Source organism: Cupressus sempervirens, chromosome 6 (assembly GCF_028749045.1).
Source record: "Cupressus sempervirens isolate cs-2001-9-10 chromosome 6, ASM2874904v1, whole genome shotgun sequence".
NCBI lineage: Eukaryota > Viridiplantae > Streptophyta > Pinopsida > Cupressales > Cupressaceae > Cupressus > Cupressus sempervirens.
The window spans coordinates 291,800,012-291,819,855 of NC_143123.1; the positions used below are offsets into that span (position 1 = coordinate 291,800,012).

A 19,844-nucleotide genomic window follows, 5' to 3' on the forward strand; every position below is an offset into this window, starting at 1 on the left:
TCGGGGCATGACTTTGGTTGCATCCTTTATGATCTTAGAGCCACACACTCAACGAGACTTAATCCTTAGTAGGCTCATTTAGAACCATTCAAATTCACCAATAGACCAATGACCCATTGACTAATATTAAGAGATTAATTTACTATAGAAGAATATTCTTTTAAAATTAACATTCAAATATATAAATATAAATACACCATAAAATAATAATAACGACCTATTGACTAATATTGAGAAATTAATTTACTATAGAAGAATATTCTTTTAAAATTAACATTCAAATATATAAATATAAATATACCATAAAATAATAATAATGACCCATTGACTAATATTAAGAGATTAATTTACTATAGAAAAATATTCTTTTAAAATTAACATTCATATATATAAATATAAATACACTATAAAATAATAATAATAATAATAGTAATAACAGATTATAACAATAATTGATAACATTTGAAGTCACCGTTTCAATAAGATTCCTTGAATGGCTAACCTTCTTTAAGACTCCAAAATTATTGGTTAACCTTTGTTTAAGGAAGAGTCATTGATTAAGTTGGGCACCTACGTGTTACGCATGTATGGATTGGAACGATGATCAAGTGGAAACTTATATCCACTCCTTTTTCTACCAGATTAGCTCATCATCTGTCTAATACAGACCACTGATAAAAGATAAAATAAGCCGTTGTGGATTTAACTTTGTTACGAAATGAAGGCAAAATAGAAATGGATTGGAACGAGATGATCAGCCATAAACTTTACATCCCCACCTTTTCTTCCTTCCCGCTTGGCCTACCGGATTAGCCCTTCAAATATTTAATATAGACCACCAATAAAAGATAAAACAGGCTGGTGTTCGCCTGGTAAAGGAAGTTTCCCAGCGAGAAAATTATGAAATGCGAAGGCTTGCTCTAGTCTCTCTAGACGCCACTTAAATGCAAATAGAATAATACGAATTTGTTGATCGGCAAAATCAAACATCATATTTTTATAAGAGGCCAGGGAGAGCAATGCTTACATTAGAATAGTATATCAGCGTATTCCTTGTGCTCATGGCGGCTTCGGGCATTCTCTTGCTTCAGAAACATGCAGTGTTGCCATGGAGCGAGAGTCGCGGATTCCCTCCGACCGTCAAGATATCACAGAGTTGTGGCAACCGATTGTTATGGGCGACTAGAAGAAATTCGGTGTGTGATGGATTTCGGCTGAGAAGCACCTCTCCTGCAGCCATGGGTACAGTTGTTTCTGTGAAGTGTTCTCAATCAGGTTCGAGCTCCCGAAGTCCTCAATCACAGGTATGTAATGTCATAGAAGAACCCAATCGCACACAAACACATAACCTTGATAATAGTGGAATTGATTCAAGAGCTCAATTGCACACAATTATGCAGACTTATTTCTTGTGGAACTGAAGTCAAGAGCGCGATTACACACAAATTTACCGGTTTCTTGCTAGCGTAAGTACCCAATTGCGTAGATTTATACAAGCTTCTACCTGGTGGAACTGACATCAGCCATTCAAACTCGCCAACTAAACGCTCTCCTTGGACTTTTCTCTTGTTAGCATTTATTATTCCCTACCCTATTTTATTATCATGGCAAAACAGATAAAAACAATTGACAAAAGGACATATAATTAGCCTGAAAAAGTTGTAGGAAAAAACTTCTAGGAAAAAACTTCGTGTTCACATTCCATGTTTCCTCATTAGGACGATAAATAAATGACAAAAGCACCTATTCTTTATTAAAATATGTAAGTTTTCAGCATATAGCTGCTGTCTTCTCTGTTAGTTTCTATAAACCTCAACGCACTATTCTTCAATCACATTCCGAGTCAATCAATATTAGTAGACAGAATGAAACATTCTGTATCCCCTGATATGGCGATCGACAGTCCTTATCGTAGTAAGAATTTATATTGTAAACATTCATCTTTTCGCCAGACTCTTCCTTTAGGAGACTTTCGAGAATCCAAATCTATGCGCTTCTCCAACAACTTCATTCGTGATTGTTTCCATTGTTATACAAGCATTACGTATCTTAGAAACTGGAGGCACAGACTATCTTAATAAGTTTAGCTGTATGTTTCTGATGCAGGAGCATCCGACTATCGGAAACATTTTAAAGATTATAGATTATATTTGGTTATTCTACATTGTGATATGGCTTAGTAAGCCATTTTTTATGTCTTCATGATGTAATTCGGTGTGAGACTTACTTTCGGTTTCATCTTAGTTGTTAACAAATAATAGGTTTTAGGTTAGTTCATATATCAACGAGCATGTTGCAAATCGGGTTTGAGTTAGTTGGCTGGTTAGTTTTCTAAATTAGTTATTCAGATGTGTTCGGTTTTAAAAGTTCTTGATGTCTGCAATTTGTAAGGAAGGGAGGTAGGATAGAATAGAAGGGAAATGGATCGATGAATGGGGAAGAAACAGTGTAATGTGGATTGAATAATGAGGAGAATCGAATTTCCTGTTTAGATGTTTGTAACTTCTCTATGATTAAATCTTTGAATTGTTTTGTCAAATGAAGGATGGATTAGTTGAAGATATGTTGTATTTGAAACCTATATTACAGTTATCAGATTTCATGGAGAAAGTTTAATAGTGTGGTATCGTATTTTATTGAAGAAGAAAATGTTTCTTTTGTATCAGCTTTCCTTTAATTTACCTCATACATATTCAGTTTTAAAGATATGAAACACTGTTTAGTACTTTGGAAACGTCTCCGCATCAGTTTCACATCTCAGATTCATGTAACCTTGTAATGCTGCACAACACTTCAATTTTATTATTACAAGGTCCATCATAATTAACAATTTTTTGATCCATCAAGACGAAGTTGTCTGTATCAATGCCACCATCTATTTCTGGAGTTCTGTGCAAGTATTTTCTTTTCAGATTCGCTGTCTGTCAAAAAAGCATTTGGATGTACCGCTAAGTCTTTGATATCATCTATTATCTTAGAATGCTGCACTTTCCAATGCCAGAGCTTTCATCTATGGACTTTCTTTTTCTAGCATTGTTCTTTGAGGATGCATCCCCTGCCCTTTTCAATATGTCCCTGTACCGGGGGACATGGGAATGAAAATGACGTCTCCCTTATCAATGTTACCGTATGATCATTTGAAATTCCTTGTAGTTTTGAAAGTTTCCCTATCATTCAAGGGTTATCCCATTCCATTCTTTACAATGGCCTCCGAAAAGTCCATCTCTGAAATGCATTCCCCTGTCCCCTTGGTGGAAACTTGGTGTAAGATAGATTTTAAGTGACTGCAATCCATTAGCTAAAGGTAGACTATGAAATTGTAAACTAACTGGCACTGCCATGTATTAATGACATCAGCTGGTGAAATGGTGCAAGTGCAGACAATTCTTCTGGTCCTTTTCTCCTTTTGGCCAAGTTTCAGATTCATCTTTTTCTCTTCAAGCTTCCTCTACTACGTTGACAATTTCTTTTAGGCTTCCGTTCAGGTAACAGTCTGAGAGGTGTTGAATCTCTTATTCACAAAATATTATTAGATTGCTGACTCTATCTTAACTTCATTCATTGTTTTTCTGCCAGCAAGTGTAGCACTTTCTTCTTTTTCAATGCTTCTTTTATAGCAACTATTTTCATCTCACCATCACAGACTTCAATTTCTCATGTAATTTAACTTAGTACAGTCCTTGCCCTCATAGTCACCATGTCTGCACTTGTGTACTAGTCTGCACATGGTTTCGAGGGAAATCACCTGTGAAATATCCCCATTTGTTATTCACCCAGAATTGAATTAATAATTTTCCTATTCTTCTGAATTGGGGATCTTGTTCCTCAACTATATTGTCATTTGTCTATGAAATCAGTTTTATATCCTCCCTGATGACTGTATATATCCATCAGACATACCTTGTCCGAGACATTAAATACAAAGGATTTTGGGAAGACAATGTTCACATCAATTTCAGAAACTGGGATATGACTAGTATCAGTATTCTATTGATGTTTCTTCTCCCACTATGGTTCCAATCTATGTGCTTGTCTTATGTTTTCCCTATAGGTAGTCATTTCTGCATCTTGCCTGGCTTCTGCCCATGTGTCATAACCAGCAAATGGACCCTCTTTTGATATAGTTTTCTCAGCCATACTGCTTCATGAGCTCCCATGGAGGTTGCCATATATTCGGCTTCGGTGGAACTCAAGGCAACTGTAGGTTGTTTTCTACTGAACCAAGATATCATTGCTGATCCTAGAATAAAGCAACACCCTTGTAGATATCTCAAGATATGTTTAGCAGCCATCAAATGAATCTTCTTTGGTTCACACATGAAATTGCTTAAAACATTGGTGGCATAGCAGATATCAAACCTAGTGTTTACTAAATACATAAGTGATCCAATGATTTGTCTGTAGAGAGTGGGATCAATAGACTCTGAATTAACTGCTTCTTCTTTTAGCTTGTGTAGATTTGTTTCCATAGGAGTCGCTAGGGGCTTATAGTCCATCATACCAAATCTAGTAAAGATGTCACAATTGTACTTCCCTTGTGTTGGAGTTCTTACTGGTAAGGAACATATCAGCTGGGTTTAAACCTAATACCAGGAAGCATAAGACAGGGACAAGGCTAAGGATCAACTAAATCCTATATTCAGTAGGGCTAAATCTTAGTTCTAGGCCAACATTAATAGAGTCATCAGGACTCACTTCACTTTAGGCTCTGCAGGGCCAAGGCGGGCAAACCTTAGGGATTGAACTTACTAATTTGATACTCTTCTCTTAAAAAAAAAAAAACTATCCCCTATAGCAGAAATGGTCGATGCTCTTCTATGATTTGCTTATAAACTTCCTGATCATAGTAGCTAACTATAATCAAAGGGAAAGCAAAAACAAATAAGTAACGACCAACACTTCTAGCTCATCATTACATAAAATGGTAAATTGATTTGTTTTTTTGTTACGTATATTTTGCAATTAGGTGAATCATCAACATGTTCTTGAACTTAATTGACCAGTGTCCTATCCATTAATATATAGAGTCAAAACCAGCAAACTTGGACCTATTTAATCAACTTGTAATTAAATTTGTCAACAATGAACTCTGAATTTCATTCTTACCATATCCTTCTTATAAACCCTAAACCCTATCAATTACAGAGAGTGATTATCTAATTCTTTTAATCAGCAACAATCAGTAAGAGATATACAGTTTATATGAATTGCATTAAACTGAATGAAACTTGTTCATTTCAATCTCAAGATTATAGATATATAAGAAAGGAGACAAACTCAAAAACACAGATATATAGAGAATTTTCTTCTTGTATTGATTTCCTTTGAAAATGCTTACAATACTGATAGAGATTCAAAAATAACTCAGAACTTGACCATTGATACTCGGTGTTCATTGTATATATTCAAGCATATAAAAACTGATTACATTCATATAGCTACAGAAAAATGGACCCGGATAAGAAAATTCTATAGATAGCCGACCTCAACTCCACATCCTGAAAATCCTTATATAGGATTGCAACAAGCTACAGACAGGGGGAGGAGGTTAGCTATCTGTAGAATTTTCTTGTCCTTGTGTCTTTTTTACAGTCCATCCATTTTTCTGTAGCTATAAGAATGTAATCAGTTTTTGACATTGTATGCTTGAATATATACAGTGAACAATGAGTATCAGTGGTCAAGTTCTGAGCTATTTTCAAGTCTCTGTCAGTATTGTAAGCATTTTCAAAGGAAGTCAATACAAGAAGAAAATTCTCTATATATCTGTGTCTTTGAGGTTTGTCTCCTTTCTTAAATATCTATAATCTTGAGATTGAAATGAACAAGTTTCATTCAGTTTAATGCAATTCATATAAATTGTATATCTCTTACTGATTGCTGCTGATTCAAAGAATTAGATAATCACTCTCTGTAATTAATAGGGTTTAGGGTTTATAAGAAGGATGTGGTAAGAATGAAATTGAGAGCTCAGTATTAACAAATTTAATTACAAGTTGATTAAATAGGTCCAAGTTTGCTGGTTTTGACTCTATATATCAATGAATAAGACACTAGTCAATTAAGTTCAAGAACACGTTGATGATTCACCTAATTGTAGAATAAACATAACAAACAAACAAATCAATTTACCATTTTGTGTAATGATGAACTAGAAGTGCTGGTCGTTACTTATTTGTTTTTCCTCTCCCTTTGATTATAGTTAGCTACTGTGATCAGGAAGTTTATAAGCAAATCATAGAAGGACATTGACCATTTCTGCTATAGGGATAGTTTTTTTCTTTTTTAAGAGAAGAGTATCAAATTAGTAAGATTATCCCTAAGGTTTGCCCGCCTTGGCCCTGCAGATCCTAAAGTGAAATGAGTCCTAATGACTCTATTAATGTTGGCCCAGAACTAAGATTTAGCCCTGCTGAATATAGGATTTAGCTGATCCTTAGGCTTGTCCCTGTCTTATGCTTCCTGGTATTAGGTTTAAACCCATCTGATATGTTCCTTACCAGTAAGAACTCCAACAAAACGGCGACTCTGCTGAGGAGATAAAAACTGTGTAAGCAATATTGATATATTTATGCTACAGTTTTCTAGTGTATTACTTGGTTAGAGTTAAGGCTTTTTGATTGGCCTTGTATTAGATCTATTGTTGTAAATTTGCTAGTGTTATTTTTCTTTGTCAAACTTCATTTTAATACTTTCCCTTCATAGGGTGGCGACTCAAGTCTAAGTTTTTGTAGCTAGTGCTATAAATTTTAAGAAAATCCTAACCAATGGCTGAGAAGAAGAAAAATACATGTGCCTTTACAAAGGACCACCCAAAAATACCATTATTTACAAAATTACCTCCTGGGGGAAGAAAGAACCAAAACAAGAAGAAAGTTGATTCTAATCCTACATGGATTCCTAGAGGTAGTATGTCAGCCCAATCACTATACCACCCTATGGTAGAGAAGGAATCATCCTCCAAAAGTACTGAATCAGAAGAGGCTACACTATTGGTAGAGGCATTCACGACACCATTTAGAGAGGAGAGGGTATTTCATGATAAAAATGTCTCCTGTGGGGGATATCCCTTATAGACCGAATCTGGTAAATGAAATGAACCATAGTTGGGGTTTTAGGGAGAATGTGGTTGCAAGTTTCAGTCCTAGACAAGGACCATATGTAGCTAACCTTATAGATCTAGATGACCCAGTGGATTTAGAGGCCACTACTACAGAGTCACAGACCATAAAGAGTTGTATCTAGAACTTATCCTTCTTAGGAGGAGAGTTGTAGAAGAGGAAGCCAAACACATTTGTTTGGAAAAGGAAAAAGAACTAATCACCTTGAATAACATTATTGAAAGAGACAACTTACTTAGGAGAATGGCTTCCCTACAAGAACAAAACAAGAGATTAGAGGAGAGATCTTCCAAGCTACACTGTGATATATTTGGAGAAATGGAGGGCTTAAAATCTAATGTTCAAGAGCAGGAGTGCCTTCTTAAAGAGAAGGAAGTGCCTGTTATTGCACAAGTTCAACCTTATAAACCTCTTGAACCTAGAGTTGTAGATTTGAATGTGAAAGACTTTGAGAGAGGAAAACAAAAGATTGTGGAACTACAAATCAATGAACCCCATGTTCCTAGTAAGCCCACTTGCCTTGTCATGTCAAAGCTTGATCTAGAATTGGAAAAGGTCAAAAAGCAAAAGGAAGACCTAGCAAAGGAACTTGAAAAAGTAGAGAATGAAGCTCAAGCAGATGAGACTAGGAGAAAGATCCAATTTATTAAATCTAACTCTGCCCTAGCTTTTCAGCCAAGCCAATCCTCACAAGTTGCCCTTGTTATCTCTAGTACTGGCCCTCTGATAATAGGTCAAAGCTCTTCTCAATCACCCCCTATTTCAACTTCTGCTACAACTTGCCAAATCCTTGTTATACAATAAATCCAGCAGACTCAAATTCCTGACCAAAGCCAGGCTGCTGGAGCAAGCACCTCAAGTGTTGCAGTTTTCCAAAGGAAACCAATCTATATGGAGAAGTACAAATAGATGTCCTTCTTAGGCATCCTTGGTTTTGCCCATCCCATCTCAAATGACCTTAGAGACAAGGTCACAAAGTTTGCTGGAAATAATGCCATTACTATTGAGGAGCACCTTAGGAAGTTCATTGACATGTTCAATGATTATGAGGTGGAACATGAAGATGTAGTGATGAAACTCTTTGTTCACTCACTAATAGAGGATGCAAGAGATTGGTTCAAAACGTTGCTTGATGACAGCATTAGGTCATGGAATGATCTGGAGAAATTGTTCAAGGAGCAGTATGGTGATAAGACAAATGTTGGTTTCATGCTCAATGACTTCAACAACATTAAGAAAAATCCTAATGAGTCAACTTTTGATTTCAATGTCAGATTTCGAAAGGGAATGTACAAGTTATTCTAAGTGATGAGGCTGAATGAGGACGCTTGTCTTACTACTCAAATGCTTTTGATTGTAAGATGGTCTATGATCTCAAGGACAAGGATCCTAAAACATTGAGGGATGCTTACATAATGGCTGTAAACATTGAAAATAATAGAAGAGTTGCTGGTAAGCTTGGGAAAAGGGATGACCCCAAGTTGTTCAATCTTAGAAATAAGAAAGAGGGTGAAAAGCCTATTACAGGAAAGAAGCCCTAGGAGGATACAATAGGGCAAGTTTTAAGTCTGTTAAAGAAACTGAATCCACCAACCTACCAAGTAAATAAGCCAAATACTACTGAGAAGGCTCCTTTCAACAATAATTTTAATAGGCATGTTTCCACTCTGAAATTCCTTTAGCCTTGGAATATGTTTGAGGTTCAAATACATTGTGAATGTTGGCCATGAGAGCAAAGTTAACGGACTCTGTAGATTTGCTCTTTTTCTGAGTAGTTCTCCCATCAACGAGCTCATTATCACGAAGATCAGCAAGTGTCTTAGCCCACCACTTAGGTCGGAGAGGAGAATGACCAACATTTGTATCAGGAGATGCTTGGTGATCAGGTTCCTCATCAGAAGAATCTGGATCAAACTCAGGTGAAGCATCTACAAATCGAGGTGATCCTGTAGGAGAAGCTGGAGGTGTTTGTACAGGGATCACTGGTATAACTGGAGTTGTAGGAGCTACTGGAGCCCTCCCATTAGGTGGACCTAATGGAAGCCTAACTCCCAAATCATGAGCCTTCATAGGTTGGTCTATTGGATCAGGAATAGGAGAAACAGGCATGAATGGTCCTTGCTACTCATCAAAGATTACAGAACGATTGTACAGGAGATGAGATGTCTTAGTGTCAATCAAGCGGTAGGCTTTGTGAAGACTACTGTATCTAGCAAGCATGAGTTTTTGACTCTTTGCATCCAACTTGGTGTGGGACGCATCAAGGTTCCAAACAAAAGCAAGGGAGCCAAAAACTTTTAGGTGATTGATTCTGGGCTTATGACCTGACTAGGCTTCTTTCAGAGTCTTACCTTTGACCGCCACTGTGGATGACCGGTTCAAAAGATAAATTGTAGTGTTAATTGCTTCTGCCCAGAACTTCTTCGGAACATGTCTATGTTCGAACATGGATTGAGCCATCTTAATTATTGTTTTGTTGCGACGTTCAACTATACTGTTCTGTTGTGGTGTGTAGTTAATTGACGTTTGATGCCATGAGTATCCAATAAGCTAGAGAATTCATTATAACAAAACTCCCCCCATTGTTTGACCTAAGAGTAATAATAGATTTCCCAAACTCTTTTTCAACTAAAGGTTTAAAATTTTGAAATATAGGAAATGCATTTGATTTCTTTTTAAGAAAATACACCCACATTTTTCTCTTGAAATCATCAACAAGCAATAGGAAATACCTAGACCCAAGTTAAGGTGTGGCCATAGGGCCGCCGATATCGGCACGAACAAGCTGAAGTACTTGATAAGCACACATAGAATCGCCACTGGGGAAAGGTGTGTGATGTTGCTTCTCAGCCTGGCATGCATCACAAACTCCAAGTTGCTGAGTGTGAAACTCTAGCAAACCGAGGACAAGCTCTTCCCGAGTAAGCTGAGAGAGATAATGCACATTTAAGTGCCCATACCATTGATGCCAAAGTGTGTTAACAAAAGACCATAGAGCAGCCATAGCTAATTCCCGAGAATTACCAGAATTAGTAAGGCGGAAAAGACCATGATCCTCAAAATCCTCTGCAACAATTGGCTGAGTTGCCCTATCAGTGATGGTACACTGATGTGAACTGAAGGTGACATCCAACGGTGGAGAATGTTGCAGTAACTGACTGACTGAGAGTAGATTTAGTTTCATCCTTGGAACGTAGAACACATCGAGGAAAGTGAGATTCCTTCTAGCAAATTGAATCTGAGTGTTGCCTTTATTGACAATAGTGTACTCTTCTCCACCATCAAAAATATCAGAATCTAAGTAGGGTTGGTAATTAGTGAACTAGTCTCTGTGGTGAGTGAAATGACGAGAGGCACTTGAACTAATGTGCCAGGCAGACGACTTCACGTGATCTGCAGGTCTTTTATCCATGAAGGTGTAAAAGGTAGATTTCATCAGCTCAGTATGCTCTGCACTGTTTGCTTTGGAATGCGAACTTGATTTCTTAGGTTGGACAACTAAGCGTTTCTGACGTTCAACCTTCATTTGACCAAACTTGTGGCAATAGTTGCATTGAATGTTCTTTCAGGATCCTTCTGAGGCTGGAGTAGAGGACTTCTACCGAAACTTGCCTTTATCCTTTTGAAGGGATTTAGTAGCAAAGGCTTGCTCTGTGGAGGTGGAGCTAGAACTGCTACCGAACTATTGTTTCCATCGATCTTGCTAAAGTAGAACTATGCAGAGATCAGTGAACTTCAAATCAACACCAGAAGGTGTGATGTTGAGAGTCTTGATAAAATGCTCATAGGACTTTGGTCTCTTCCTCCTTGCGACCAATGGCAAGCAACTGATCACAGTTTTTCTAAATCCTATTCAGGTGAGCCTGGAGCAATGTTCGCTCATCCATGATAATAGAAAACAGAGTGTTCTTCAAGAAGAAAGCTTTGCTTTTGTTAGAAGTCTCATGAAGATTATTGAGATGTGCCCATATCTCGACAGCTGTCTTGCCAGATAGAATTCGAGAGAGCTGATCATCAGCTATGGATAATTTGAGAAGCATCACTGCCTCCTGATTATTCAAATCCCATGTAACTTGATCAACACTAGGGGCAGTTGAATGCTATGTAACACCCAGAACAATCTAATCGGTATTTCGATATTCAAAAATTGCTATTATCCGCTGCTTCTAAGTGCCATAATTCTGACCATTGAATTTTTGATATTCCAAAATTGCTATTATCCGCTGCTTCCAAGTGCCATAATTTTGACCATTGAATTTTGAAGTGCTCTTGAGCAAAATATTAGTTAAAGATGCTATCACATGTTTTTTAATGAAAAAGCATTAAAATCTGTAAAGGCACGTTCTTCGAGGAAAAAATGGAAGACCCAAAAAATTTGAGGGGTACCTAAAAGAGAGCTCAAAAAACCCAAAAAGGATATGTTGACAGTTTTCGAATTCGCTGGCTCAAAAATTGAGTCATGAAAATTGAGGCACCCAGAAAAATATGACGATAACCTAGTTGAGCTCTTGAAAAATCTGTAATTAGTAAATATTTTTGAGCCCAATAATTAGGGATTTGAAGAAAACCCTAGTCGGCAGCAATGGAGGCAAAAAATTGCAAAAAAAGATGATTTCAGGCAGAAAAATGGTTGATTTTTCGAAGACTAGGGGCGTTCTTGCAAGAAATGTGATGGATCCCAATAATGGCACATGTAATAGAGAAAATCGTGAGCTTTTCCAAGGTCTTAGAAAAATATCATGCATGATTTTGGAAGAATAGCAGATGTGAATTTGATTAAAAAAACAGACGCGATTTTTAGCAACAAAAACTCAAATGCACTTCTCTAGTTTAAAAAAAAATTGTGAGTTGTAGACGGACAAAATACTTACAAGAACTAGTGCTCTTTGAAGCAAGAAAAATCATGAAACAATAATCTTGAAAATAAGGATTTGATAATGTCGATAAAGAAATTATGATTTTTGAAGAAATTTAAAGTATTGACTTTGATACCATATTACAAAGTAATTGGTAAAATACTTGCTTATATTAACTGATACCAATTTAACATACCTCCTAAATTGCTATGTTATGCTTGCCTTTATATTGAGCTAAGTGTTTTTAGTTGCTGAGAATACATATTACAGAATGAAAAGGATGCAGAAAGTAAAGTACAGGAATCAGTGAACAAGAAAATTGATCACTTTTATTCAAAGTACAAGTAATAAAACAGTACATTTTTTTAATTGAAGTATTAAAAACTGTTTTGATAAGGTACAAAGTGTTCAAGTTTTACACAGTACTTCAATACAATGCATTCAAATACCACACAAGCATCCTCAGCTCCTAACATAATATCTGAATAAACACATTGTATAAATAGAAAAGTACTGAAGATAAAAGGAAAGGCGTCCATTGCCTGAATGAAAGATTTGTCGTCCTAAATGTTGAAGGGTTGAGCTCGCATCTCTGTCTAGGAATAAAACTACAAAAAAAAAATGAAATAAGAGGAGGGTTAGTTCATATGAATTGAGCAATGGAAATCTGTCTAGTCATCTATACTCTACTGTTCCTACAACATGGTCATTCAGATAACTATATTAAAAGACAAGAAGGCAAGAGAGGAATCTAAAAAGTAAAACATGTTTATGCTAATGAGTTTGTTTCATGTATAGATACAGGTATGAAGTTTGAGGTTGTTGAAGGATCTTGCATAAATTACACGCATGAAGCCTTTCGACTGAATCATATAGAGGCAAAGACTAAAGACATGGGGAGACTGTTAAGGGGGCATACGTAAATTACAAGTATGGGACTCTCTAGTTGAACCATAGCATAAGGTTGAAGACACGAGGAGATTGTTAAAGAGACGTACATGTATTACAGGTATGAAACCTTTCAGTCAAATCATGGAAGGCATATGAAATTCTTAGTCTACGAGCTGAAGGAATTAAATCTTTACAAGTATGCAGTCAGGGATAAGTGTAATGCAAGCTACAGTATAAATAGAAAGATGTTTATGAATTTTTAATCATATTCAGCATATAAGCATACAGGTGAATGAGATACAATATAAGGAAATAAACTGCAGATTTTACGTTAAAACAGCAAGAATATTTTCAACATAATATTCGGTAGCAAAATGGTCAAAGCATAACCAGAAATCTCATGATTTCACCAGCATAACATATGATCACATATACAACAACAAACAAAAATCTCTAGAATAGAGCTACGGTTGTGGAGTTATGGACTTCATTCAATACAAGTATTACCTTCAATTAGGAAAAGGTTCCAACTGGCATCAAGTAGACCTGAAATATGAACTCAGCTTATTATGAACAAACAAAAACAGGAGTTACATGTTTTTTTACCCATAACTAATATGAAGCAACACTATGCTGAAAGGATGGAACAACAGATGGTGTAGCAAAGGCTTTCATAAATTCAATTGAAATTCATAGTTTTGTAGAATCCCAGTACTAAAGCATGAAGGGGAATCATCAAACAGAGAATACAACTGTTGTAAAGCATTCACAGCAAAATAAAGAATCTCAAATTCAAAACATGCATACTACATTCAAGCATTTTCCAGGTTCATCTGATAACTTTGTTCAAATAGCTAAGATGTAGGCTTTCTAAAAATGAAGGTTTAAGTGTTGGGATAAAGTGCTTTATGAGGTCCTCAGTGTGAGGTAAGTAATTTCACGTTTACAAAGGGAAAAAAGCAGGCCAGAATTGCCAAATGATGTAAAATATATATTCCAAAATAGTTGCAGCAAGTATATCTGAAATAGAAGGTGCCCAAGGAAATGAAATAATAGAAAACTTGAATTCCTTATGATAGTCAAAACATTTGTGATTATGCTTTCAAAACACCCAAATGTAGGAAAGAGCTTCAGTTAAAGATCCTGCAAGTAATAATGAAGACTTGCAACAACAGGTGTTAAGAGAAGAATAATGGTGAAATACAAAGCTATAGCAACAGGTTTATGGTCGTGTATATCGGTAAATCTAGATCAAGAAAGAGATTTAAACGGGAAGGTCATATTTCAGAGGTTCGTGTGTTTTTTGAAAATTGGAATGAAGAGGAATTATGATGGATAGTGGGTACTGCACAGAGCCAAAGGTAGCACGAAAAACAGTAATGCATTTATCAAAAATAAGAAACCAAAACTGATTGAGTTTCTGCAATATATTCAGTTAACTTTCAGCAAAGAATATCATGAAAATGGAATTCATTACAGGCAAACCATTTCCAGCTACAACAGAGGTATATATTCCCAAAAAATTCCAAATTCCTTTAATAACAAAGTGCAGATTTTCATTCATGGCAGAATTTTTAATCATATTCAGCAGATAAAGAAGAGTGTTTCAGCTACAATGAAAGAAGCCTAAAGCATGAAAATGCTAAGCATGGCATCCATAACCAGCAGCATGAAGGCTACAACATTATATTTTTATACAAAATGAAGAAACCCAGCAAGCAAACTAAACCCTTGAATGAATGTCTCAGCCAAGAAACCACGGCTAGCAGAATCAGCAGGGAAAGAACTCATAAATTCAGCTGATATGGTGACCTAGAGCTATGAAATATGGCAACCATAGTTAACAAAATCATCATGAAGATAAGTGCTAAACTTTTGAAATGAAAGGAGAACCAAGTAACAACAACTGAACCGAAACCCTTAAGAAAAACGTCCAGCTCATGGCATTCAAGTGAAAGATCATAATAGATATGGCGTCCAACATAAAACCCACAATGGAACACAAGAAGTATGGCGGCCATATGCAGAATAAAACCCGCATGAAGAAATACATCCACGGCTAGCATAAAATGGTAGTCGTGCAGCATGAAATGACAAGCTCAAGCCAAGAAGAAGCCGTCCAACAAAAAGAACATGACGGCCATACAGCAAAAACAAAACCCATGCCCAGAACCCGCATCGCAGGAACCCGCGGTAGATAAAACTCATAAAAGAAAAGAACACAAGATATGGCATCCACGGCTAGAATGGCCAGGAAGAAAGCAAGCAAAAACGTATGGCATCCAACATCAGCAAAGATGAAATCCGCAAGAGAATTCATGGAGGCTAGGGTTTTTAAAAAAACCCATTCCTCTCCTTCCTTGCACAAATGAAGACACCAAACGAATCAAACAAAACAATTTCACCTTTTTCTGCCTTTGGTTATAAAACCCTTTGCCATATTTTATAAAACTTTTGGGTCCATGGTAGGAGTTAGGCGTTTTTTTTAGAACTCCATTACTCATTTCATTTAAATTTTATATGCATTATGCCTATATTTATTATTCAATGCATATAAAATTTAAATAAATAAAGATATTTTATTTAAAGTGCTATATATATTAAATAAATTATGATTATTAATTATTTAATACATATAACACTTATAAAATATATTTTATATATTCCCTTTCTTATGCTTATTAATAATAATGTGTTTAAAATTGATAAATATAACGATAAACACATTAATATTAATAAATATAAGAAAAAAAAGTTATGATTGTAAAATTAATATATCAAATGGTTATAATTATAAAGCCTTTGATTTTATTAATTAAATAAAGGGAATTAAGTGGAGTTAATGATTTTAAATGCCTAAATGCAAGGGGAGTCTTTAGTGGCTATGTTTGAACTCCAAAGTTGACATTCATTCAACTCTTTCATGCAAAGATGAGTTCTATTTTAGCAAATATGGACTGTTTGAGATAACTGAACGTTACATGCAGTTATAGATTTAAGTATGGAGCTATTTTTGGACGCTAAGAACAGGTTGATTTTCTCATGCAGTGATGGATTATTTTAGTGCTATTTTTGGTGATTTATGGAGCAGTTAAGGCCAATTTTGCATGTAGTTCATGATGAGAGCCTGTTTTATGTATATTTGGCATATTTTGGAGGAGTTTTACATGCTATATCTTTGGGTTATTTGAGAGATCCGAGTTAGGGTTTTATGCATGATTTTGAGGAGCTAGAGGCAGTTTTCTAGTTATCTATCAGTTGGGTAGGTGGTTGATGGCAGTTTTCAGAGACTTCTTCATAGTTTTCGTCATTTTTGACTAATTTTTTCTAGGCACGATCTTGGGATCCGAATTAGGGTTATGAGTTCTATATATTGTACATTCACTTCATTATGAGGGATCTTCTTTTGGATTCAGATTTTTTGCACATTGTAGATTTTGAGTTGATTGTAAGACCAAATTTGTAGCAGAGGTTTTTTGATAAAGGTACGCTCTGATACCACTGACGAAGGGCCACACCACCCTTACCAACTCACAACCAAGAATGCAACAATATGAAGACAATTTTATTATACTTGAAAATCCAATAGTAGTTACAATAACATTTCTCCAAGATCTCTCAAGATCCAATCCAAGCCTAAGCTAGTCCAGATCCACACTTTGGTAGAAACCTCCGAGATCTCAACTTGTGCTCGCAAGCCACCAAGCAACCTCCTTGTTTCTAAACCGCAGTCACTAGCTCTTCTCACAAACCTTATCCAAGATCCAAGTGTAAACTGCCTCACATTCGACGCTCTGTCTACACACTCACAAGTCCACCACAATCCTGCTGTAAACTGCCTCACATTCGGTGCTCTGTCCACAGACTCAGGAAAACTCACTCTTCACTTTCTCCTTTTTCTCTTTCACACCTTGAAGCCTTCACACCTTCCAACTTTCACACATTCAAGCTTTTCCTTCCAAAGCTTCTACTTCCCAAGCTTCTCCTTCTCGAGCTTCCACTTCTCAAGTTTTCACCTTCTTCTCGAGCTTTCACTTCTCAAGCTTCTCCTTGAGCTTCTACTCCTCGAGCTTTCACTTCTCAAGCTTATCCTTGAGCTTGATTAGATATGCTCATATGCCTTGCTTAAATAGGCACTTACCACCCAATGCATGACTTATCCACAACCTTCTAGAATTCTTCCACAACCTTCTACAACTTCCACAACTTTCTACAATATTCATAACTTTCTAGAATTCTACCCACTCACCTCGATAAATGGAATGACAACCATTTATTTATTTTTTAAATTTATTTTTCTATTATGCCACCTATGCACCTCGAAAATAAAAATCCTCTTTTCCTTTCTTTTCTCCTTTTTCCCTTTTTTTATTTTTTATTATTTCTCCTCTAATTTTCATCACTTTCTCTCTCCACAATTTTTTTTTTCTTTTTTTTTCCCAATAATTTTCCCATGCAAGATGCTCCTGCATCATTTTTTCAGCATTGGTTATAGAGATTTAGTAGTTCCTTCTCATTGATTCTCGTGCAATATTGTAAATTTTTTACTTTAATGTTGTGTTCGCTTTCATTTAAGTTATATTCCTTATGGTAGATTTGAATCTTGATACGTGTGATTATAAGTCTTTGTTTGTGATCATTGTTCTTTTTGCAAAAAAATGGTAAAACCTAGTTTTCCTTTCAAAGCAGAAGATCCCGGTCCTTGCATAGAAACACTTTTGTGATTACATGTTTGTCTGAGTATTGTGAATCAATTGTGTCTTTCATAATTCGTGTTGATTTGGTTAAAGTTACTTTCAATACCATCGGTGTATCACTTCATTTAGGTTAGTATTCATTATTTGTCATTCACTTCTCATCCCTTATCTCGCGTATAATTTAGGATTAGGTGATCACTATTTAGGAACCGACTTAGCTTTCGGAGATTCGTCTCTTGTTTTAGGACAACCCACCACCCGAGAGAGTTTCCATGTTTCAATAGGATGGCTAGATCTCGCATCTTGCTATAGGCACAATCTTGATTGACAACATTAACAAAGATCGAGAGGTCTATATATACAAAAGAGTGGAATGATGTTTTCTTAGGAAACGATCATAAAGAATAGAAACTTTCTATTCTAGCTAAAAGAAAACTAACAATTATCTACAGTTAATTAAATATTAGAAACATTCTAATATTTACAATAGATTACAGTTACAATAGATTACAGACAAATAACCATTAAGTAATAATAGATGCTTATCTATTATTGTAATAATAATTAATATTATAAAGTCTGTTCAAAATTTGAATTATTATTGACTATTAATATTAATACTACATAGAAGTAGAAAATGGTAAAAAATTGTTACTATATATTGTTAATTAGGAGTCAACATGTGTAGTGATTCATTCCCCCAAAAATTGAGATTTTTTGGTTAATAGAATTCAGTGCATTTTTTAGCGACGTGTCAAGCAATTTATCGGTAAAAAGTGATGGTTAATGGACAAAAAAAGTGTGGGAGATAGTAGAAATCTTAAAAGAAATGCTGACCTGAAAATCTTGCAAAAGTGTGACGTGATTCTCTATGAATCGACGCATGATGTTGAAGACACAGTTGAGAAAGCTGGGTTGAAAGCGTTGCAGAGTCGAAGTAGTGTGGGAGAAATGCGATTACAAACTTATTCTTCCTCTATTTCTACATTGAATCTATTGTAAAGCTTGATTGATACTATTTCTTTTTTAACATTGATTTTGTTTGTATTAATTTCAAATATTTAAATTGTTGCAATATTAGACCAAAGAAGATCGTAACAAAGCTGCCTTATCTATTTGTTGCAATACGATAAAAAAGAGCAGGGTAATTAAGTTTTGCCTAATTGTTTTTGGAGAAAACAAAGAACCCTACAGTAATCATTATTATCATTTTAGGCTTGTCAATTATGACATATAAGTTTTTATGATTAATCAAGTCGCCAGGCATTTAAAACAGTACTTGAAATTAAATTAAATAATTCATGCAATTCAGTCTCTAAGCTCAACATAGAAAATTGTGTTGGTATATACTTATGTATAACTATATATCACTTCACATATGTGTATACCATGCAAACTTTGTTCTTTGAGTATATATTATTGACAATAACATATATAATAAAAGAAACTTCAGAGAATCTTAAAAAATAAATTCTACTTGTATGATATGAAGATTTTTTTTTATTGACAATATTTTGCATAGAAAGCTTCATTCTGATTTTGAAAAATAAGAAAGCCCACATCATATTTTGGTGCTACTTTAAATTATAGCTTGATTGAAATTTGTACAAACAAAATCAATGCTAAAACTTTGAGTCCTCCAAGTTAAAAATATATTAGGAGAAGGTTGTGCTAGTGCTTTGAATAATTTATATAAGTCCTTTATAATCTAAACTTTATCCTCTGAGCTATGAAAATGTCCTTTAATTGGAAGTAGTAGTCATTGACTCCTTTTCTTCAAATTTTTACATTTTTTTGTAAATCCAATTTTTTTCTTTTCATCTTTTAAAAAATCCCACTCCTCTAGTTTGCCAATTTATTGCCCAAAAGATTTATGCTTTGATGTTTTACTCAATCGTTAAGTGATATTTGTAACGGTCGTATGTATTAGATATTGCAATTGTCCTTATCTGTTCACCATTATAGAACTGACATTGTCGTCATAAATTCATTGCAATTTACATTATAGTGAGCATCTCAATTAGACATTGTCTATTGTACATATTAATAAATAGATCAGATTTCAGATTTATCTTCCATTACTTGATAAAAAATCCTATCTATTTAACATGGTAAATAGGGAATTTGGGGTAATAGTCCAATCTTTCTAAATACTGAAAAAGGGGACATTACATCTTCCTTGTTAGCTGCACCTTTTGCATTGGTTGTTCTCATTCCCATTGAAATGCTTTTTGTTTTACTGAGCTGATAAACAGAATTTTGATTTAAGTTGTTCCTTT

At 35.3% G+C, this 19,844-nt stretch overlaps 1 protein-coding gene across 1 annotated transcript in view; it reads left to right on the forward strand.

Moving 5' to 3' along the window:
* The first annotated feature begins 704 nt into the window (after positions 1–704).
* LOC149552360 (ferredoxin-dependent glutamate synthase, chloroplastic-like) overlaps positions 705–19,844 on the forward strand; it is a 290,054-nt gene continuing 270,914 nt past the window's right edge. Inside the window, exon 1 of the mRNA XM_089787902.1 lies at positions 705–1,304. Within this exon, the coding sequence (XP_089644028.1) occupies positions 1,062–1,304 (243 nt within the window). The 5' untranslated portion in view covers positions 705–1,061. The remainder of the gene's footprint in view (positions 1,305–19,844) is intronic.